The following is a 24,864-nucleotide window of genomic DNA, read 5'->3' on the forward strand; positions in this document are numbered from 1 at the left end:
CAGCCTCTGAGTTGCTAGGATTACAGGTGTGCACCACCACATACCCAGGTCTTCCTACAGTTTTGACTGTTACTTTATAGACTGTATTTTGTGAACTTCAAAATGGGGAAGTGTCTCAATTAAGATAATATATCTGTAAATCACTTAAATTTTCTGTTCAAGACTGGATGCTAGGTATGATTCAGTAGAGGTGAGACTGTTTTAGAATCAAGTAACTCTGTGTGTTTGGACAGGTGATTTAGAATCTGTATGCTGCTTTTCTTCATTTGCAAAGCTGAAACCATTATTCTCATTCCCAAGGTTAAGGGAGTCTAATAAGGCATGATTAAGGGAGATTAATCTTCCCTATTTTCTCCTGCCAATTTATTGTAGGTTCTGTTTAAGTACTTGTTTTATTCAGTTTATTAAGTCATATAAACCATTGGCAAAATACCCAACTTTTTAATCATTTCGAGTAAGCTGTTAGAATTCTACGAAACAAATATGTGACTAATTTTTATACTAATAATATATTATTGTGTTAAAATCTTTTTTTTTTTAATGGTATGGTAGAAAAGGAACCAGTGATTTACTTGCTTGGGACCCCCTATTTGGACCATCTCTTGATTCATCATCTTCAGCTTCACTAACTTCATCATCATCAGGTAAATATATATGCTTTTTCTTGCTCTTGCTCTTGCTCTTGCTTCTGCTTCAGCTCTGGTTCCTGCACTTGCTCCTGTTCCTGCTTTCCTCCCCTTCTCTTCCCTACTCTTCTCTTTTCTCTCTCCCCTGCTCTTGTTTTTTCTTTCTTTCACCAGAGGAATACAGTAGCCACTTTTTTTTTTCTAATTGATTTATTTACCACCTGTGTCTTATATTTAGTGATCCAAAACTTTTTAAAATTTTTCCTCTGATCATATTGCCAGATAGATATAATTTCATACTGGTTTGGTTAACTTAGTGTAAAGCTACTAAGACTTAAAGAATAAAAATTCAGGGCTGGGATTGTGGCTCAGGGGTAGAGCACTCGCCTAGCATGGGCGGGACCTGAGTTTGATCCTCAGCACCACATAAAAATGAAGGCATTGTGTTTAAAAAAAAAAAAAAAAAAGAATAAAAATTCATCAAATATCAACGGTGTTTAAAATTGATATATTTATTTCTAGCTATCATTCTATATAATTGCCCAAATAATAATTCTTATTATTTATAGATAATTCAAATACATAGATATGCATTAATATAATGTCTTTTCTTGAGGGGCATTCAAGTTGCATCTGATTTTCTAGTATTATGTACATCAGTGGAAATAATAAATTTTATGTACATTTTATAATATCCTGTGATAACCTGTATAAAATATATGGGTCACAAGATATTCCCATTGATATTTATTGCCAAACTGCTTTCCCAAAAGGCTTTAACACTACCCAAGCAATATATGAAAAAAATTGATGAATGCTTTTTAGTTGTTGCTTTGGTAAGAATGTGGAGTTGATAGGATTGCAAGTTCAAGACCAGCCTTAGCAACTTAGTGAGCCCCTGTTTCAAAGTAAGAATTTAAAAAGGGCTGGGATATAGCTCAGTGGTAGAGTGCCCCTGGGTTCATTCCCCAGTACCACCAAAAAAGGAAAAACTTAGAGATAATCAGCAATTTCTTCAAGATAGTATAGGTAAGAAATGATAGAGACAGGATTCAACCTGGATTTTACTAATTTGAAAATAATTTTTTAAATCTTTCACACTCTGGCAGCTTAAAAAAATAAGCTATGTTGAAACATTTTACTATTGATAAATATTAGTATTTAAAATTAAACTGTTCAGGGCTGAGGTTGTGGCTCAGTGGCAGAGCGCTTGCCTAGCATCATGAGGTTCAATCCCCAGCACCACATAAAAAAAGTAAATAAACAAAATAAAGTTATTGTGTCCATTTACAACTAAAAATATTTTTAATTAGACTGTTTAAGGAGTAAATATTTTTAAAATCAACTATAAATAGATTATAGAAAAGCTTAATCCTGGACACTATTTGAAATTTTGAAGGGAGGGTAATCTGTACCTAATGCTTATAAAACAGGAAAAAACCAAAACACACTGATAGTTGAACATACTCTGAAGTAACCTTATAAACTTTCTCAGTGGATGTGTGTTACTGTTTAGTGTTACAAAACTAACCTTACAATACACTGTCCAAGGAAAATAATTGTATAAAAAAATTGAAATTGTTATAGAGGTCTCATTTGTATTTGGTACAGATATCAGAATGATGTTTTGTATTTAGAATGAAGAGTTATAAGCAGTAGTGTTGAATTTTTTAATATCATTTTATGAGTGATTTATTAAAATCTTTAATAAAAATTTTCAAATTGGTACACAGAGACCTTAGTTATATAATGTCTTCATAATTCTGCTCATGTTTTCTTGCTATTTTCTTTACTGCATACAGTCTTCCATTTAAAAAAAAAATTGTCCCTCTTATTATCTGTCTGAAAAATGTTTCACCCACACCACTTTCATTTTATAGAAAAAAAAATCATTTTCATCTGATGTTTGGAATATGTTAGAACCCTCACCTTTTGCTGATTTTTCAATTCATACTGATGTTTTATACCTTCCTATAATAATATGAAAAATGTCATAGATTATATTGTCCTTCAGAAAATTTTAGTGATGTTCAAAAGAGGCAATTATCCTGTTATATAGAAATTGTTATAAAAACTTCATGTGAACAGGATTAACTTTGAAGTAAGCTGATCAATATATTAATATGATTTTCTGTTTTAAAAACTTTCCCTAAGTATGAAATAGGCATTATGTCTTCAATTTTGATCCAGCATTTTTTGCAATGCACTTCTCCCTGAATCTTAACATCATCTATTCAAGTACCATTTGCATATTTTAGCAAGCTCTGTGTTGTGAAATTATTCCTTTTTGTCTTTGTGTCTTTCAGAATCTTAATTCTATCAGTTAATAACTGATAAGTTTTAAAAAGATGCTTAGAGCTTGGTCAAAAAGTAGTTTGTGTTGCATCTTGGACCATGTAGACTATAAGTAAGCATACAAGTTTATTTCAAACGTGAGCATATATGATCGTTCATGTATGTGTTTTTTAAATTTAACATAAATGTCTCCTACCTCCCCTTTGGTAAATACTCTGTCAGCCATTTTCTTCTTTGCCCATGGATTAGTGGAGTTCTTGTATTTTGCAAAAAACCCTTAAAATTATCTCTTGAAAAATATTAAGCTGGTCTTTAATATTAGCACTAGTGCTCATTTAGTCCAGTGTACTTCCTGAGACCGTTTTTATCACTGGTAAGTCAGGAACTTTGTTGAATACCCCACATACACAGCACTATCACTTTGCTACTGTGTCAAATCTTTTTAGACTTTATACTTACTGTTATAGTTATGTTACTTCACTGGAAAAACAAATAGTTCTGACTTAGTGTAGTTTTGGGCCCTTCATTTTATATAATTTTTCATATGTATTAGGTTTTTTATGCTCATACTTTTTTCCTCATTTAATGTAAAGTTTGAGGGCAGGGGATATAGCTCAGTGGTAGAATGCTTGCCTGCCATGGCTTGGATTCAATCCCTAGCAGCACCACTCACAAATACACACGAGTTTGAGCTCATGCTTTCGTTCCATGTATTATTAATTGTTTTCTAGTTCTAAGTAATTAAAATAACATAAAAGAACTGTTTGGCTGTATAGATTTATATTTTAGTTCTAAAATTTTTCTGTGGCTTTGGTTTTTAGTTATTTCCTTTTATTTTGCTAACCATAAAGAAAAGAATAAGAACTCACTTTCTTTTCCACTGATATACCTAGGTATGTAATAACTGAAAATTTAGTTGAAACCAGGTCAGATTCTGGGTCTAGAAAAGTCCATCACCAGATTTTCCCCCTAATTATCTATTTTATCCTAAAGTAACAACACTTCCAGAGAGTGCATTGTAAAGCTGAAAATACTTTCAGATTCCCCAATTCTTCGGATGGCATGTCTTCCAACAGAAGCATCTCTGAAAATCAGAGTGACCTCTGCCATAATATTACATGTCCTGAAAAATTACTGACAGTAGAAGCTAACAATGATGTCATCATTTCCTACATCATTAACATTGCTGCTAGACTCTAAATTAGTTACTGCTTTGTTCAGATAAAGAATGATCTGACAAACATGTGTTGTCTATTCCCTTATGTGAGAGCAGATATAGTTTAGCTCTTAATGCTGTTGTCTTTTTACTTTATAGATAGTAACTTCCTATTCCTTGAAAAAATACATCAAATAGATATTTATAGCCATAAGATCCACTAGTAAAAAAACAAAGTACAGTTAGAACACCTAAAAATGTAAGCAGTTGTTACTAATCTCCTCATGAGGCTACCTAATTGTTAGCTTTTCTCAAAAAGCCAGAATTGGCTGAGCCCTGTGGTGCACACCTATAATCCCAAGCAGCTCAGGAAGCTGAGGCAGGAGGATCACAAGTTCAAAAGCCAGCCTCAGCAACTTAGTGAGGCTCTAAGCAACTCTGCAAGACCCTGTCTCTAAATAAAATATTAAAAAGGGCCAAGTGTGTGGCTCAGTGGTTAAGCACCCCTGGATTCAATCTCTGGGACCAAAAAAAAAAAAAAAAAAGAAAGAAAGAAAGAAAAAAAAGCTTCAATTTTGATTGTTTGGAGGAACTAAACTTTACTCTTTTACCAGGAGGCTTGGTTTGAGTCTTTGGACAGGCCTTCTGATCAGTAGTAGTGAAGCTTCAGGTATAAATGCCTCTATTGTGTTAAACTGTCTTCACAAGCTTGAAATAACATAGGCATATGGGTCAGTGCTAGTGTCATTGATAATGAGTATATTTTAAAAAAATGATTTTAAAAAAATGACAGCAGAATGCATTGCAATCCTTATTACATGTATACAGCACAGTTTTTCATATAAAGTATGTATATAAAGTATGTTGACACCAATTCATGTCTTCATACATGTACTTTGGATAATGATGTCTATCACATTCCACCAACCTTGCTAATCCCCTGCCCCTTCCCTTTCCCTCCCACTCCTCTGCCTATCTAGAATTCATCTATTCCTCCCATGCTCACTCTCCCTACCCACTATGAGTCAGCATCCTTATATCAGAGAAAACATTCGGCATTTGTTTTTTTGGGATTGGCAAACTTCACTTAGCATTGTCTTCTCCAATGCCATCCATTTACCTGCAAATGCCATGATTTTATTCTCTTCTATTGCTGAGTAAAATTCCATTGTGTATATATGCCACATTTTTTTATCCATTCATCTACTGAAGGGCATCTAGGTTGGCTCCACAGTTTAGTCATTGTGAATTGTGCTGCTATAAACATTGATGTGGCTGTGTCCCTGAAATATGCTGTTTTTAAGTCCTTTGGGTATAGACTGAGGAGAGGGATAGCTGGGTCAAATGGTGGTTCCATTCTCAGATTTCCCAGGAATCTCCATATTGCTTTCCATATTGGCTGCACCAATTTGCAATCCCACCACCAATGTATGAGTGTACCCTTTTCCCCACATCCTCGCCAACACTTATTATTTGTCTTCATAATAGCTGCCGTTCTGGATAATGAGCATATCTTTAAAGGAGATATGTCATAGCAAAGGGAAGTACTATGGTACTCAGGTTGTTGCACGTTTCTTATAGTGAACATCTTACAGTATGAGTACAGCATGAAAGAACTAGTACTAACTGGAAGAAGGCAGCAGCCTCCGAATCTAGGCTTGATTTGTTTTTTAACTTTCTACTGTTTTCCTCAAACGACCTGAATTTTATATCTTTTATCCCTTTATGGTGATACACTTTCTATATGATTCCTTATTCCCATGCATTTACTTTCAGTCCTGTAACTTTATCTTTTTCTTTAAATTTCTTTTTACAACCTGTATGCCCTCCCATTCATTCCTGCATTCCTCCATTGTTAATCAAGAGCCTTCAACTTTACTCTTTGTTTCTCCATGTACGCATTTAGGACCATTTATATGTTTTTAATTTTGTACATTTGTAAATTTTTAGAACTTGATGAATATATTTCTTTTCTCCCTTTTATATCTTTCAATCTCTGTATTATAACACATATTTTAGATTGAACCAAGAAAGTTTAAAGTTTAATTTATTTAAAAATAATTTAAGCATATTTTTCTCCATTTTCATTTCTACTTTGATTATGCTAATTCATTTGTGACTTGGTGATATACACTTTTCAATTTCATTCAGTAATTTATACTATGATAAGAGTTTTTAAAATTAGGAATGCAGATTTTAAAAAATTGTAAAATTTACTAATGGTATTACAAAACTGAACATGAAATTTGTGTAAGATTTAAGAAAAGATACTATAAACTTCAAAATTAACTGAAGTGATTTAGGCAAATAATTTCAGCAAATTAATAGAATATTTTTAATGCTTTTAATTCTTAAAAATGTTACCATGTGGTTCCACTTAAAAGTGAATTAATAAGTTTAATTAAGGTAAGTGTTTTATTTGGAGTTCACATTATTATTCTGAAGCACAGCTACAAAGGCTTGGTTTTGATTTACTATCTGTAAAGTAGATATATTGGTAATAATGATGTTTGGCCTTAAAGGGTTTATTTTCACCAGTTTATCAGATTTAATTTATATACATATAAATAAAAAATTGAAAAAGGAATGACATTTACATGCATGTCAGTTTTGTTGAAAGGTTAATAAATGATTGTTTTCTCAGGAATATTGTTGGTAGCTTCAAAAAAAAGCATATTTGATAGATTCCCACTATTTCAACAAAACCTATAATTACATTTTGAAAAAACATAGAAAATGAGTTTTGAATCCTAACAGTTCCTTTATAATAGAGTGTCTTTATATAAAGATTGCTACATACTAATGATTTTCTTCAAATTCTCTTTTTCCCCTCACCAGCCAGGCCCACAACTCCTCTTTCTGTAGGCACCATTGTCCCACCTCCAAGGCCTGCTTCCAGACCAAAGCTTACTTCAGGCAAACTCAGTGGGATTAATGAAATAGTATGTACTCAGGTGTTTTTTTTTTAAATTATATAACTGTTTTGATTTAAGATGCAAATGATATTTTTCTGTATGCCCCTGTACATTAAAATACTTTTCTACTCAGCTCCTCCAAATATAGAAAAATTCCCCCAACCAATACTTCCTTCACTCTCCCTTATAGTCTCAACAATATGAAAACACCATTCGGAACCTGTTGTCTCACAATAAAGAAGCAATTTTCACATAGTTCTGTTTAAAGTCAAATATAAGGAAGTAATGGTGGTATGTTCTTAAGACCTTAAAATTATACTTCCAGGTCCTAGAGGGCATCTAGTTCACCTTCTTTATTTTATTCATAGAGAACTGGTGTCTCTATCAGTTAATTGACTTAAAAGTGTATGGTGGGGAATATGGTCTTGAAAAGTCATTTGATAATGGGAAAAATTTGTGGGCTATATTTATAGTGAGGGTATCCCAAACCAGCCTTCTTGCCTCCAATTCATTTTGCCTCATCTTCTATACTAATTGCCAGGATTAATTTTCTAAAAGTCAAACTTTATATTTTTCCCTTGGTATTTATCTCCATTGGTACCTCATAATACACGTGGTTGGATGTTTTAGCTGAATGTTCAAGACTCTTCATAAAATTGTGTTAGCAACCTGCATCACCAGACTAACTGTCCAACTTTCTCCTCTTATTCTAGCCTAGGTTCCAGCCACTTGAAACTTTCCAGTGTTCTCCAAACACATCATGCTTTTTTAAAAAAAAATTCGTGCTGGGGATTGAATCCAGGGTTTTATGCATGCTAGCATGCACTCTACCACTAAGCTACATCATGCTCTTTTATACATTCATGTTTTCTTATTGTGCTTCTTCTATTTAAAGCACTCCTCAGTTTTTTTTTAAGTTCTTGAAAATTTTTTATTGATACATTATAGTTATACATAATAGTGGGATTCATTATGCCATGTTTGTACATATACATAACATAATTTGGTCTCATTTCCCCATTTTTCTCTTTCACTGCCCTCTTCTCTCCCCTTGATCTGCTTCCTCTATTGTTATCCCTTTTATTATTATTATCATCATCATCATAATCATTATTATTTTAATTAGTGCATTATAAGTATATAGGTAGAATTCCATATATGAACATAGCAAACTTTTTAGAACCCTAAAATTAGCTTTTCATAAATGTTTTATAATAAGTGATATTCTTCATATTCTGTTTATACAGTTTTTTTGAAATTTAATTTTTATGTAAATTTTTTATTTATATATGACAGCAGAATGCATTACAATTCTTATTACATATATAGAGCACAATTTTTCATATCTCAGTTTTCTTAATAGCAAGTTAGCCTCTCTCTTTAAGACCCAGCTAAATATCACCATCTAGTTTTTGATCATTCCATCATATTTAATCATTCTATTGCTTATATACTTTGCTTATATTTCTATTAATACACATATCACATTATGTAGACTTAGTGTGTGTTTCCCTTACTGGACTATACCTTAGCCAATTTCATGTCCTTTTTTTTGCAAATGCCTGTCACATTGTACAGGAAATATTTAGGAAATATTCATCGAATAAATGAAAAGGCTTGAACACCATGTATTGAAATGATGACATTTTTCTTTTACTCCTATCCCAGTGAATTGACTTACTAGAAATGAAATGAAAGATTAGATACAAGCTGCCAAGTTTTCCTTATAACAGTGTCTTAATTAATATCTTTATGTTTGCTTCTTTGCAGACATTCTCTATTTTCTTAGTAAACAAATTTTTAAAATGAAGTTCATGAACTAAATGGTATGCACATTTTTAAGACTCTTGATATTTATTGCTGTGTGGTCCATCAGATAGCATCTTCATTGTTCTAGAGGAATGATGCTCAAAGCAGGGTATCAGACTAGTGGCATAGCCATATCCAGGAACTTAGTGGAAATAGTATCTCTGAGAGGGGCCCAGAAATTGTGCATTAAAAAAGGCTCCAAGTGATTCTGATGTACGCTAATGTACACTGTTTTAAAGTAACATGTATAATTTTCTAGTAGCTGTATTAAAAAAGAACAGTGATATTTTGATGTTTTGTTTTATTCAGCATATCGTTACATTTTAATATGTATTCAGAATAAAAATAATTAAGATTTTTACTTTTTTATGTGTATGTTAAATCTTTGAAGTGTACTCTGTATTTTATACTTTATATCACATTTCAGTTTGGATTAGCCACATTTCATATGATATTGACCACTACATCATAATAGCATTCTAAAAATAAGAGAAAACCACTTCAGAAAAGAGCTGTTTTTGCCTTTTCCTTTAAGAATTGTAAAATGCTCTTAAAAATGCAGCCACATCATTGATCATGAAGCCATGTTGCCATAAAACTATTCCCTGCTGTAGCTGATCTGAAGTCTTTTTCCAAGGTTTTCAGTTTCAGACCAGCTATTGAATTCAGTATCTGTTCAGCCCCATTTCCTGTATCATCTTTATCTGTATAAAGATATAGCTGCATATTTATAATCTTACTGGTTATTTTCAATGTGATGTCCATAATCAGGAGTCATCAAAAAGCTATATTCTAGGGAAAAAAAATAGTTTAAAAATAGTTAAATGGGCGGGAGAGGATTGCAAATTATAAACTTTTGTATAGTAAAACCTAATAGTTTATAGCATATCCATATGTTTTTATTAATATAATGAAGAGTTGACCGATTTAGTGTATGAACACTTATAGATAAGGCTGTGAGGAAAGTATCTTTCTTGTTCACAGCTTTGTACCTGGTACCTAATCCAGGGCCTGCCATGTAGTAGGCACTAAATAAATATTTGTTGTCTTTATAAGCAAGAAAATGCATTTTTAAAAAATCTATTTTTTCTTTCTACTTTTTTATTGGTGTATTATAGTTGTACATAATGATTTGTTGTTATGTATTCATTCATACATAAAATATAACCATATAATTTGGCCAATATTACTCCCCAGCACTTCCCCCTTATCTCCACTACTCCTACCCCATTTTTTCCTTTTTCTACTGATCTTTTTTTTTTGGTGGGGGAGGGGGTACCAGGGATTGAACTCAGGGGCACTTAACCACTGAGCCACATCCCTGGGCCTATTTTATGTAGAGAGTTGCTTAGTGCCTCACCATTGCTGAGGCTGGCTTTGAACTCACAATTGTCTTCAGCCTCCAAGTAGCTGGGATTAAAAGTGTGTGCCACTGCTCCCTACCTGATCTCCTTTTGATTAGTTATTTTTAATTAAGCTGAAGATACCTATTTTTTTGAAAAAGGAAATACCTTAGGAAATGTTGCTAATGTGTTATTGGAGCAATTAGGAATTTGGAAAGAAAAAGTCCATTCACCCAAGTAAAAGACAAATAAGTTGGAGATATATTTTTCTTGTTTGTTTTTATGTTTAACTAGAAAAGTACAAAGACAACAGAATTAAGGTTTTCTCAAACTCATGAGGGAAATACTTTCTAAATGAGGAAGCATTACAAGGAATTACAAAGTAAAATATGGACAAATTTGTAAATATCAAAAATAAAGGGGAAGCAATGTTAACGGAGGGAAATATTTGTAACAAGTAAGGCAAAGGATTAGTGAAAGTTCAGGTAATACTAAACCAAAACCTCATCACATTATTCTTTTTTTAAAATTAATTTATTTTACAATAGAATGTATTTTGATATATAGTACACAAAAGGAGCACAACTTCTCATTCCTCTGGCTGTGTCTTTCTACCATCCTTCCCATCCCCACCCCTCCCCTGATTCCCCTTTACACAAACCAAAGTTCACATCACATTATTCTTAAAACTGAAAATTCATATTCTGTTTTTACCTACCAAATTAATTAGAAAGCCAAGCATGATGGTGTATACCTATAATTCCTGCAATTCAAGAAAGCAGAGGCAGGAGGATCATAAGTTCAAGGCCAGTTAGGGAAACTTAGTAAGACCTTGTCTCCAAAAACAAATAATAAAAATTAACTAAAAAGTCATTTTAATTATTATTTTTCCTTCTGTGAGTCATCCATTCATTGCTAAGGGTACTGGAGAAATAATCTGACATGTATTGGATAGTAGGATAAAGTGAATAACCCTTTTGGGAAGCAGTTTGGTAGTATATATGAAGAGCCTTCATATTGTTTAAACTAGTAATTCTGACTTCTGAGAATCTTTATTAAGTATAGTTTTTGACATACAGGATATTTTATGCACAAAGATATTTTTAATAGCATTGTTTTAATAACAGCCTCTTTAGCTTTCAGTATATTCTTAAAAATGATTTGACATATGGCATCTCTGATTTTGAATTATAAGAAACAATAAATTTGGCTTGGTATATTAAAATTATCTGATACTTAAAAATCTTCTCTGACAAGGAAAGAATTGTTTTAGCATTTTGATAAATAACTTTTTGTTTTTAAGCCCAGGCCATTCAGTCCACCTGTAACTTCCAATACCAGCCCACCTCCTGCTGCTCCTTTAGCCCGGGCAGAAAGTTCTTCCTCTATCTCATCATCTACTTCATTGAGTGCTGCCAATACTCCAACAGTAGGTAAGTGGTCATTGTTGATTATGAAATTTAGCATATGAAGGATGAACACTATTTTATATATACATGTATAACATACATATATATTTTTAATGGGCTACTGAAGAATTTAATAATAGAAATATCTTTTAGGAAACATACCTAACATTGTCAAACTGTTCATGTTTCCTTTTGTATTTCAGTCTTTATTATGTATAGGAGAATTTTAACTGTGGCTAGCACTATTAAGGATGAGTCAAGCTGTACGTGTAATCCCAGCTACTCCGGAGGTGGAGGCAGGAGAATGGCAGGTTCAAGACCAACTCCAGCAATTTAGTAAGACCCTATCTCAAAATAAAAATAAAAAGGACCGGATATGTAGCTTAGTGTCAGAGCTCCCCTGGATTTACTCCCAAGTAATTTTAAGAAAAAATCAGATGTATAAAGTGCTGGTCAATATAAATAGTTGAAGGCAAAATATAATGGTATGCTTTCAACCATGAACTAATAATTGCATTCTTTTGTTTTTTGTTTTGGTACTGGTGATTGAACCCAGGGACACTTAACAGTAAGCTACATCCATAGACCCCTTTATTTATTATTCTGAGACAGGCTCTAACTATGTTGCTCAAGCTGGCCTGGAACTTGTGATCCTTCTGCTTCAGCTTCCCAAGTAGCTGGTGTGCACCACTGTGCCCCAGATACGTAGATGCATTTTTAAGAAAGTTTGTGTTTTAAAAACAATTGTGTTCTGCTAGGCGTGGTGGCACATAATTGTAATCCCAGGGGCTCAGGAGGTGAGGCAAGAGGATCATAAGATCAAAGCCAACCTTAGCAATTTAGCAAGGCCCTATCTCAGAATAAAAAATAAAAAGGGCTGGAGATATAGCTCAGTGGTTAAGTGCCACTGGGTTTGAGCCCCAGTAATCCCCCCAAAAAATAATAATTGTGTTCTGAAGACAATTGGTTCAGTGAAAGAAAAGGGTTTTGGGCTTTCAATGAATTATATTTTTTATATGAATTTAAATCATAAAGATTTAAAAATAGCTATTATATGAACTATAAGCCTAAACCTCATTGAACAAATCCAGTGTTTTACTAGCTCTAGAATATTTTGCTCAAGAATTTTTCTGTCATTATCTTTACTTAGTTCTTCCTACGGATTCTTTTCTCAATGTAATAAGCAAAGCACAAAGCCACTTAAATGCATCAATTGTGTTTCAAGAGCAACACCTGAAGTACACTAAATGAGCACCAATTCAATAGCGCTCAAAGTGTAGTTGTTGGACCTGCAGCATTTGTACCTCCGTACTTAGTAGAAATGCAGACTTTTAAAAATCACACAATCTAGAAGTGAGGGTACCAAACTTTTTGCAGCCCTTTCAAATGATTTTTATAATGCTAAAGTTTGAGAATGACAGTTTTAATTAAGCTGATTTAATTGTATTCCGTTTAATTTGTCAAAATTTACTTAAGAGTAATGTATCTTATCTGTGTGGCCATTGTAAATATAGCATAAGTAATATAGGCTAGAAGGAAATATGAAATGTTTTGATTTCTAAATGCCTAAACATGTGACCACCTTATATACCTTCATATATAGCATTTTCCCATCTTTCAGATTCATGTAAATTGAATATATCTAATAAGCTTGTCTTTTTATTTGTTTAATGAACATTTTTATTTTTGTTTGTATATGTGGTCTTGTTAATTTTGCTTCCCACAGATTCTATCAAAAACTACACACACACACACACACACACACACACACACACACACACACGCCCCCTACTAGAAATTAGGAAGCTATAAAAACCCAGCTAAACCAACTCCAAGTATATATCCAAAGGAATCAAAGTTAACTATAGACATGCCTACATATCTATATTTTTCACAGCACAATTCACAATAGCCAACTTATGGAATCAGCCTAGGTACCCATCAGTAAATAAATGGATAAAGAAAATGTGATGCATATACACAAAGGAGTATTATTCAACCATAAAGAAGAATGAAATCATGTCATTTGCAGGAAAATGGATGGAACTGGAGAGCATCATGTTGAAGTGAAATAAGCTAACCTCTGAAATACAACTATTGCCTGTTTTCCCTCATATGTGGAATCTAGTAAGGAAAAAAGACAACATGAAAGTAACAGGAAGACTACTAGAGAAAAGGAAGGGAATGAAAGAGAGCAGGGTAATAGTGGGGTAGAAATGATAAACATGTTATAAGCATGTTTGAATATACCACAATGAAATTCATTATTATTTTTTAAAATATTTTTTAGTTGTCAATGGATCTTTATTTTATTTATTTATATGTGATCCTGAGAATTGAACCCACTAAGCCACAACCCCAGATCCAAAATTCTTTTTTCTTTACAGTTAAAATGCACAAATAAAATTTTAATTAAAACAAAAAGTTTACATATAAAATCTGTACGTGGAGGAAAAAAGAAAAAAATCAGGCAGGTAGTCTCGGTAGCCAAAATAAGCTTTAGTTCTTTCACATTATCTAGATTATTTAGAAGATTTTCTATTTCTGATGGAGATTTCAGGTTAATTTTTTATTGAGTAAGTCATATTTATGATTTCAGCTAGTGTTGGCAACAGGAGAACCCCAAGTTGGCGACAGTGTTGATTTAGGCAAGGCAGGTGGATATGCCACCTTTGAACAACAGAGGTCTTTAAATCTAAATCTATGAAGTCTTCTTTGTCATGATGCTTTTTCAGCTCTCTGTTTAGATTTTAAGTTTTGATTCTTCTTGTTTCTTGAAAATGTTTTCCTGCAATATTTTGTTTTATTTAAATATGATAGAAGATGATAATTTGATTGGGACACTCTCTGAAATTGAAAAGCACTGTGAGACATCACCAGGTATTGTATCAGAAGCAAATATATGTGTTGACTAATGATTCTAAAGTGTATCTAAAACACTCTGTTACCTAGTTTTTCCTTTTCCAGCAGTGTATGGTATCTCAGAAATTGAGAATAATACTAAGATTAACTATCTCAAATTTGTGCTAATTGTGTCTAGTTACTGTACAAGATCCATTGATATCAATCTGCAATTATCAAAGATAACTATTTTTGCATTTTCTTTCATTTCTCTCTCCTTGCCTCAGCATTCAGAAGTATCAAAAATAAAAAAGAAGTATCATTAAATCTGAATTCTAAAGCTGTCAGAATTAGAGGAAAAATGATTAGAAAAGAAGCACAAAGAATGTATCAGCTTAAAAAATTATAATACTTAAACTACTAGAACAAAGGCTGTTATAAGAAAAACATGGATAGTTGAAGTTGGGAAAACATAAGTAGGAGATAATGGGAGTGAGCCTCTGATTTTTACTCCTATGTTGAAAGGAATTACACATAAGCACCCATTGTTACAGGAAGATACCATGTGCCCTTTACCTCAAATTTATAAGCTCTCTGGATTTTCAAAGCATGCAGTTGTCTAAATATTACAAACTTAAGCCAGAATTGGAAATAAAAATGTTCTTATTAAGGATACAAAGAATGTTTCATTTCTTTAAAATTTTTTATTTATTTAGATTAATATAGTATAAATTTAGAGATTTTTCTAGGGACTTTAATAAATATTTCATATGTAAATTAATTTTTTTGAAAGTATGCTTATGCAATGTGGATTTGAAAGGTTAACAAAATTAGAACGTGGATCTGCCAAATGTTAAGTCGATTTTTGAGTATTTTTCTTACTTTCCAAAACTTTACTTGGTAGTATTTCAGTAACAAGCATGACAGTTTACAGGGAAGCCATTTTAAGAATTTTCATATTATTTGCCCAAATTAGAGGATTGAAAGAATAACTAACTTTGAAGATTTCTCTTTCCCTCTGTCCCTCCTCTTTCTGTCTCTCCTTCTTCCTCCCTTTTTCTATCCCTCTTTTTTTCCTAGGTCCTCTTGTATGCTAGACATGCACTCTACCACTATGCTACATCCCCAACCTTTGTAGGTTTCTTTAGATTTTCATAGTCAAAGTAGCAGCAGACATTAATGTTACCCTTGACTATGTGTAAATATCCATTTGTGTGAGTTACTCAAGGAGAAATATCAATTCCATATTTAAAACAGGGAGCCCTTAGTATCCACAGGGAATTAGTTTTTAGGACTTCCTAAGATAACAAAATCCATGGATGTTCAAGTCCCTTGTATAAAATGCAATGTTTGCACATACACTCCTGTATACTTTAAATCATGTTTAGATTACTTATAATACATTATACAGTATAAATCCTATGTAGATAGTTGTTATACTGTATTATTTAGGGAATAATTATAAGGAAAAAAATAAGTGTTCATTAGGCAATTTTTTCCCAAATATTTTCAATCCATGGTTGAATCCACAAATGTAGAATCTTCATATGGAGGGTCAACTGTGTAATTTTCCTTAATTAAAAAAGAAAAGGTTATGGGACTGGAGATATAGCTCAGTGGTAGAGAGCTTGCTGTCTATCTTGTTGGCAAGGATATAGAGAAAATTGAGACCTCTTGAGCACTATTAAGAATATAAAATGGTACAGCTGCTGTGGAAAACAGTACGGCTATTTCTCAAAAATTAAACGTAGAATTACCTTATGATACAGCAATTCCACTTCTGAATAAATGCCCAAAAGAATTGAAAGCAGAATCCTAAAGAGAGTTTTTTATTCTCATGTTCATAGCAGCACTCATTACAGTGGCCAAAAGATGGAAACAATCCAGCTGTCCACTGACAGATAAATAAATAGCAAAATGTGATATATACATACAGTGGAACTTTATTTCCTTTCTTCTTTTCTTTGTATTACATTACAATTTGTTTATCCTATATTTTTAACCACTCGGTTTCTCTTTGGGGCATCATTGAAGTCAGTTATAGGGTCACTTGTGACAACCTAACATTGTGAATCTGACTGTCTTGGTTTTTAATATATGTCTTCCTGAAAGATTTAACAAATATTTTTCCTTGTATTCTAGGTGTGTCACGGGGTCCCAGCCCTGTCAGCCTTGGAAATCAGGACACTTTACCTGTGGCAATCGCCCTTACAGAGTCTGTAAATGCGTATTTTAAAGGAGCAGATCCCACCAGGTTAATTTTTTAAATACTCCTGTATGTGTTTGTCTGTGTGTGTGTTTGGGGTCAGGATGGGGTTTATGCTGAATTTTAAGTGTTTTTCTTGGAGTTTTTGTAGGTTAGGGTCTTTTGTTGATTTATTTACATTTTGCTTTCTAATTTCAGTATTACCTTTCAAATTTAAAAATCATTATAATCAGTAATAAATGATGGCTTCACCGTATTTTATTTACTGTTTGACTAGTATGGCTGATGGTGTATCTTTGGTGAAAGAATGGCATTTCCTAGAGAGACCTAGAATGCATGTTTCGTATGAGACTTTTTGCAGAATTGGCTTGCATCTTACTTTTAAGAAAGTCATAATTAAGCATTTGTGTATGACTATGATAAATGCTAAGGATACTTTAGTAAACAAAACAATGTTCTCTGCTGAGCTTGCATCATTTATCAAGGAAAAACTATATGTTTAGGTATTGATATATGCTGTGAAGAAAAATAAACCTGGATAAGAGGGTGGAGAATAGCAGTGAAAGGGTACTATTTTAGATCCATTGACCAGGGGAAACCTTTCTGAGATTAATTTAAGCAGATATTTGAAAGATAGAAGTAAGACATGCAGATATCTGGAGGAATACCATTCTAGGAAGAGGGAAACAGCAAGTGGAAGGGACTGGGTAAAAGCATGCTTGGTATACTCAGGAAATAGCAAGGAGAACCATGTCATAAGTAGAAGTAAACAAGGGGGAGAGTAGTTGAAGATGCAACCAGCGAAGTACCAAATCAGGTTGGGCTTGTAGGCCCATCATAGAGAATTTGGAATTCATTTTGAATGAGATGAGAAGCCAAGAAGGTTTTGAATGGAAGAATGATGAAATTGCTATTAACATTTTGAAGGAGTATTCTAGCTGCTCTACAGAGAATAAACTGGAGGGAACCAGAATAGATTGAGGGAGAATGAGTTAGGAGGCTAACTACAGAAGTCCAGGTGAGAAATGATGGTGGCTTGAGCAAGGATGTTAGAAACAAGGTGGTGAGTAGACATGAGACTCTGAATGTATTTTGAAAATAGTTTTCAAGGTTTGCTGAGGTAGTAGAATGCTAATTTTGAAGTGCTTGTTATAATACTTAGCCAGGCACCTTAAAGGAATGAATAGAAAAGTGATTGGAGAACTAAGTCCTGATCTCCTACAGGATTGAAAACAGTTAAGACAAGAATGATCTAGCAAAGGAATTTAGACAGCAGGCAGCAAGAGAAAAGAGGAGAGAACCATTACAGTGATGAAGATACTAAATGAATAATCATTTCTTGAAGAAAGATGTGCAGCTACATGTGATGCTGTCAGCAGGTCATAATTTGGCTATTAGCAGTGTAAAGGTCATTGGTGGCTTTTGCAGGAGCAGTTTTAGTGGTGCAGTGGAATTAAGCCTGTTTGCAGGAGAGTGTTGGAGCAGGAGATGATGCAGATTTAAACTCTATTTGGAAAGAAAAAAATATAGATAATTATTTGGATGTTTTGCTCTAAGGGGAAGCAGAGAAGTGGAATGATGGCAGGAGCAAAATAGCTGAATCAGAGGAGGGTTTTATTTATTTTAGTTTTTGTTAGTTTATTTAAAGTTTATATAAATAATCTTTATATAAACATTTATTTAAAGTTTATATATATACTATACATAAAGTTTATATATCTGTATATAAACTTTAAATATAGATATCCCAGCATGTCTGTATACAGATGAGAAAAACCCCGTATTTGTGGAGAAAAGAGAATAGACAATGCAGTGAGAGTGAGATCCTTTGGTATGTAAAAGTTGATAAGTTCCAGTCAGTCAGTGTAATTAACCTTAGGTGCAGAAATCTGTTGAAAAAGGAGAGAAGGCATAATATACAGATAGATTAGGAGTTTAGTAGTGAAGGTGTGAGGAAGTTCTTTTCTGATTTATTTCTTCAGTAAAATTAAAAGCAAAGTCATTAGCTGAGAGTAGAGGGAAAGGGGATGTTACAATTTAGGGGGAAAAAGAAAGTATGACAAGAGTGACTAGATGAGGGCATGTTTTAGAATTATCAGGTAACATCCAGGGGTACTAGTTCAGTGTTTTGGTTAGGTGGTGATATGTTTTTCTGTTGTAACCTTCAGCTGTACAGATGTGGATAAGGAGCTAGATTTAGTCCAACCTCTTATTTGACCAAGCAGTCACAGTGAAAGAAGAACAAGGGAGGGTTTGTGCAAAGAAGAGTATCTTATGATGGACCTAGAATTCCAAAAATAGGAGGAAATGAAGACATAAAGGATGAGTGGAGATTAGTGAAAAGGGTTTAGGAATAGTGGGTTATGGAGGTTTGAATGAGGTTGGGGAATTTTTGAAGATGTGGTATTAGTAAGAATGAGTTTGAAAAATACTAAGTAGGAAGTAGGTAGTGGGGAGTGTGAATTTGAGATTTTGGAGGGGCTGTGCATGGCTGAAGTAGGCTAAAAGGATCATTGGAAGTAAAGGACTGAAGAACTTGGTGACAAAAAATATTGAAAGCACCATCTAGGTGGATACTGAAATCATTAAAATTATGAGACAAGATTGACAGTGAGCCAGAAGCTCAGATTTTCAGGGCATGAAAGGGAGGGAGTATGGAATACAACTTGAAAGGGAAAGGGGTAGTGAGTGCTATAGTCTGATGCACAAGTTTCAAAGAAAAAAGAAATAGAGGGCAACGAGGAGCAACAAGGAGCAGGAGGGACATGTACCAATAACACCATCAGGTCCAGTGCTTTATGGGTCTAAGAGGGGAACATAGCTACAACTAGGGGTAGTATTCCCAGGGAGGTAGTGCCCTTAAGGTAGTTCAGGGGATGGTAAAGAAACATTATTAGTGTGCTTACATTTGTGTTTGAAGTTTAATTCTAGGAAAAGATGATGCTAGATGAGTGTTCTGTTTCTCCTAGAATCATTTTTATAATTAAATTGAAGAAATAATTCATCCATAATTATGATAAAAGATATATATATATGTACACATTGTCACACATGTATATACACATACATGTATTTTTTTAAACCAAACATGCTTTAATTAGAAATTAAAGTATCTTATTTTAGCACTTACCAAAGTTCCCAATTTCAGATGTATTGTGAAGATCACTGGTGATGTGACTATATCATTTCCAAGTGGAATTATTAAAGTCTTCACTAGCAATCCCTCTCCTGCTGTGCTGTGCTTCAGGGTGAAAAATATCAGCAGACTTGAGCAGATTCTTCCAAATTCACAACTTGTGTTCAGGTTTGTGTATGTTTGTTTTGAAGGTTGAAGTTTCTTTGAAAGAAATGTTTATAAGAAATTAATATTTAATTTGAGGACAATACCAAAATTATTTACTATTATTAAACAGTCTCTGTGGTTTTATTTTGTTTTTGAATTAGTGACAGTTATTTTTAAAACTTTTTGTTTCATTCCATCTTATTTTTCAGGCAACCTTCTCCTGTGTTCTTTCTTCATCCTCTAATCTGAGTTTTCTCTCATCCCATCTTTGGGTTCATTTCTACTAGTCTTAGAGAATTACTTATCAAATTATTACATAGAGGCAAAGGAAAAAGATAAGTCAAATAAAATAACAAAAATGTTTCTTATGCATATAGTGATCCATCACAGTGTGATTCCAACACAAAAGATTTTTGGATGAACATGCAAGCTGTTACCATCTACCTCAAGAAGCTATCAGAGCAAAATCCAGCTGCTTCGTATTATAACGTGGATGTATTAAAGTATCAGGTGAGTATTACATCATTGAAGAAACCCTAAATTAAAACATTAACAAATGGAGTCTAGCACATCAGTAAATGAATAAATATATCTTAGCCAAATGAGGTTCATTTCAGGAATGCAAGCATGTTTCAAAACTAGAAAATCTGTTAATGAATGAGTGGATGATACAGTCAATTTGATAGAATTTGTTTAAAGTACTGAATAAATATAAATTCATAAATTTGTACTTAACCTGAAAAGACCAGTAGCATTAGTCTTAATAACAAAACTAAAATAATTAATTGAAGAGAGGTATGGCAAAGACACTCATTATTCCTATTAATACTAACAGGATTGTTATTGAAGATTTTTCTAAATGTGTTAAGCCAGTAGTACAGTTGGATAAGAAGATAAAATAAGCAGTAATAAATATTGGAAAAGAGGAACCAAAAGTATTATTCTCAGGTGATACATTCCTGGAAAATTCAGGAGAAGCAATTAGGAAACTATTGTGATCTAGGGGAATTTAATAAAGTGACCAGTTTAAAAATTAATATCAAAATTAATAACTTTTTCAATCAGAAAAACTAATAGAGAAAAATACAATAAAAAATAGGAAGAAACATAACAGTCTGTTGGCCTTGCATATATGTAGAAAAGTATTTATTCATTTAAGGGAATATTCATGATATAAAAAGTTTAGTTGTTTTTAAATTAAATTTAAATTTAATGTGACTCTGATCAGAGACCCCATAGAGATTATGTCTTTGTTTATGTTTGGAGACTTGATAATTATTTTCAAATTCTCTGGAAGAATAAAACCTGGAAGACTAGGTCAAGAAATATTCCAAACACTAAAGTGGAGTAATATTTTAGTTTCTTGCTGGTGAAGATGAGGGGATGTGGTACAGGGAGGAATCCTTATACACAGTTAGTAGGAATGTAAATTAATACAGCCACAATGGAAGAAAGCTAAAAATAGATCTACCATATGACCCAGCTATCCCACTACTCGGTGTTTGTCCTAAAGAATTAAGTCAGCATATTTTAAACATACATGATGCCTATGTTTCATAAAGATACATATACCTATGTTTATTGCAGTACATTTCACAGAAGCTAAGTTATGGAAGCAGTCTAGATGCCCATCAACAGATGCTCTACCTAGTATGTAGGGGTGTGGCCACTTGTTAATGGGAACACAAATAGAACCTCAGAGAAGGCAGTTGTAGCAGATTGTTGGGTAGATATAATCTTTAATTCAACAATTCCACTTCCAGAAATTTATTCTCAGAAATCATAGTAAACGGGCAAAGATAAGATACAAAGAACATTCATTGTAGCATTGTTTGGAAACAATCTAAGTATATATCAGCAAAGGAAAGGATTGATTAAATGAGTTCTTACAGCCATTAAAAAGAATGAGTTATGGGGCTGGGGTTGTGGCTCAGTGGTAAAGTGCTTGCCTAGCACAGGTGAGGGAGTAGGTTCAATCCTCAGCACCACATTAAAAAAAAAAGAAAATAGAATGAGCTGGCTGTGGTAGCATGTTGTTATAATCCCAGCAATTTGGGAGGCTGAGGCAGAGGATTGCAAGCAAGTTTGAGGCCAGCCTCAGTAATTTAGTGAAGCCCTAAACAATTTAGTAAGACCTCAAAAAATAAAAAAGGCTGGCGTGTTTTAGTGCCCTGGAGTTCAGTCCTCAGAGAGATGGGGTGGGGGTTATTATTTTTTTATTATTTAGTGTGTGCTAATTGCTAGGAGCAGGACAGGAGGACAGTACACATAATTAAATAATATTGTTTGTTAGAGATAATGACATGGAGAAAAGGGGGGGAAAAGTTAAGGAAGATTGAAAGGGTAATTTTTGTGGGGGCCAGGGAGGCAGTACCTGGGACTGAATTCAGGGGCAATCGACCACTGAGCCACATTCTCAGCCCTATTTTGTCATTGTATTTAGGGTCTTGCCAAGTTGCTGAGGCTGGCTGTGAACTCTAGATCCTCCTAACTCAGCCTCCCTAGCCACTGGGATTACAGGTGTGTGCCTCCGCACCTGACAAAAGTGTAGTTTCAACGAAAATTTGTAAAGGGTGGTCAGTGTAGCTTTTCTGTGTGTGTGTGTTACTGGGGATTGAACCCCAGGGCCTTATATATGCTAGACAAACATTCTACCACTGAACTTTATCCAGGATAGCTTTTTAAATGGCTTCAAAAGGAGCCCTTTGAGCAAAGAGTTGAAGAATTGGAAGAAAGTGTATCATTGATTAAAGTCAACCATATTAAGTTGGAAGTATTGATTGCAGGCTTGTGGAACTGTTTGGTGAATCTCCCCTTTTTCTATTGTTTTATATTTAAATTCTCATTATTCATAAATAATTCTATGTTGAATGTTGAAAAGTTCTCAAACTTTACACAAATAAATAAGAATTATCTGATAATATGCTGATTTCTGGGCATTGTCTCTAAGCTGTCAAATCAGATTTTCAGCAGTTAGAGCCAGGGGAACATGCACCATATACAGGCACTGCAGATGTTTTGATGTTGGTCATCCCAGGTGTACGTGCTGAGAGTGACCCTTTACTGTTACTAGCATCAGTACTCTTATTAGAAAGTTTTGATTCTGTAAATTCTTATGTTCAAGTATCTGTGTAATGAATGACTTAATTTACTCTTCAGGCCAAAGACAATTTTTTTCTCTTTAAAGGTATCATCAAATGGCATTCAGTCCACTCCTTTGAATCTTGCAACATACTGGAAATGTAGTGCCAGTACCACAGATCTTAGAGTGGATTATAAGTACAATCCAGAAGCTATGGTGGCACCTAGTGTGCTTTCCAACATACAGGTGGTGGTACCAGTGGATGGAGGAGTCACAAATATGCAGTCCCTTCCCCCTGCAGTGTGGTAATTTAAATATATTTCTGAACTCCTGCTAAATTTCTATTGCAGCCCACAACTTTTAGAACCCAAGTTTTCAAAATTATCTTACAGATTTCAAAAGATTTAGTACAGTTTTCCCATAGAAATCATGCTATAAAAAATGCTGTTAATTTTACTAGTCAAGATATAGTAGCCTTAATCCAAAATAATCAGTTTTGCTGTAAATGCCATCCGACTGAATGATTACCTTTAATTGCTAAACTTCTTTTAAAAAGTGATAATTATTCTACAGGGTTAAAAATATCATTTGGTATATCTCTAAGAACACCTGTTAGTGTTCAGTAATATTACTGTCCTCTAACTACCTCCTTCCTCTCCTCTGTTAATATTAGTATAGACTCTAACAACTCTTTATATTTGTTTCATCATTTAATAACAGTGTTTTCCCGAGTACCTATTTAAGGTGCCAAGCCACATATACCTATTCAGTTTTCTTTTATCAGTAGAAACTAGAGAACTTCTATAATCTGGTAAATTTCCATTAATTAAGAAAGAACATTTATTTATGCTATATCATAAACATATTTCTTAGCAGTGTAAGTTATTAATAGTGAAAATACTTTAGGTGCTTTTATTTATTAAGTGCCCATGTATGCATAAGTTAATGTATTAGACACTTAACCTGACGATATTTATTTGTGTTACAGGAATGCGGAACAAATGAAAGCCTTTTGGAAATTGTCTGGTATTTCAGAAAAATCAGAAAATGGAGGTAAGTATATGCATGCTTTTTTGTGGTGTAACTGAAAATGGATTTTATTGTTCTTGTTTTCTTTTTGTGTATGTGTGGTGCTGGGGATCAAACCCAGGATCTCAAACATGCTACATGCTAGGCAGGTGCTGTACCAGTGAGCTATTTCCCCATTTTGAGGTTTTTAGGCATTTTTATGGAAAGTTGCCTCCTGGAATTGCATGCCTTCAGTTCTAGAACTGACCACTAGGTGGAAGTTAACACCTTAAATATACTGGACCAGCTATGATTCAGATTTTTCCTTTCTAGATTAAAGGAGCTTTCCCTGCAAGAAAATGAACATGTTTTGTTACAACTTTATAAATATTATGTAAATGCTTCTCATATTTACATGATAACATTTAGGAAAAAACACCTAATAAAATGAATTTAAAAAATAGAACTGTCTATCCCAGGTAGGTAACCTAATAACTAATTAAAACTAATTGAACACATTATTTGGTTCATTCTGGCCCCCTAGAAATCATTTAGAATCTTCTTACTTTTTTTTATTAATACACTAATGATACTAATTTAATGGCAATAGGTAGTTCCTATGGTATCACATGAATATACTGTATTTATCTACCTAGTCCTTTGTATAGTTGTTTCCGATGTTTGTTGTTGTTATAAATATAGCTGCGATTACTTATAATAATAGTTATATAAATAATATACAGAGTAATAATTCTGAAGTGTTTCCAAACATTCAGAAGAAAGAACTAAAGTGGAAGAAGTAATCCTAGAATGAAAATGTTTCTTCGCAATCATCTTTCTTCCCTTCTGATGGAGTTAAGAGACCTAATATTTATATATTCATAACTAATG

At 33.4% G+C, this 24,864-nt stretch overlaps 1 protein-coding gene across 1 annotated transcript in view; it reads left to right on the forward strand.

Moving 5' to 3' along the window:
- FCHO2 (FCH and mu domain containing endocytic adaptor 2) overlaps positions 1–24,864 on the forward strand; it is a 135,698-nt gene that overhangs the window by 97,807 nt on the left and 13,027 nt on the right. Inside the window, exons 17-24 of the mRNA XM_081285988.1 lie at positions 553–644; positions 6,916–7,019; positions 11,448–11,577; positions 16,537–16,648; positions 19,749–19,904; positions 20,261–20,393; positions 23,071–23,270; positions 23,954–24,018. Of these exons, the coding sequence (XP_081142114.1) occupies positions 553–644; positions 6,916–7,019; positions 11,448–11,577; positions 16,537–16,648; positions 19,749–19,904; positions 20,261–20,393; positions 23,071–23,270; positions 23,954–24,018 (992 nt within the window). The remainder of the gene's footprint in view (positions 1–552; positions 645–6,915; positions 7,020–11,447; positions 11,578–16,536; positions 16,649–19,748; positions 19,905–20,260; positions 20,394–23,070; positions 23,271–23,953; positions 24,019–24,864) is intronic.

Source organism: Spermophilus citellus (assembly GCF_964194105.1).
Source record: "Spermophilus citellus genome assembly, chromosome: 1".
In the NCBI taxonomy this organism is placed as follows: domain Eukaryota; kingdom Metazoa; phylum Chordata; class Mammalia; order Rodentia; family Sciuridae; genus Spermophilus; species Spermophilus citellus.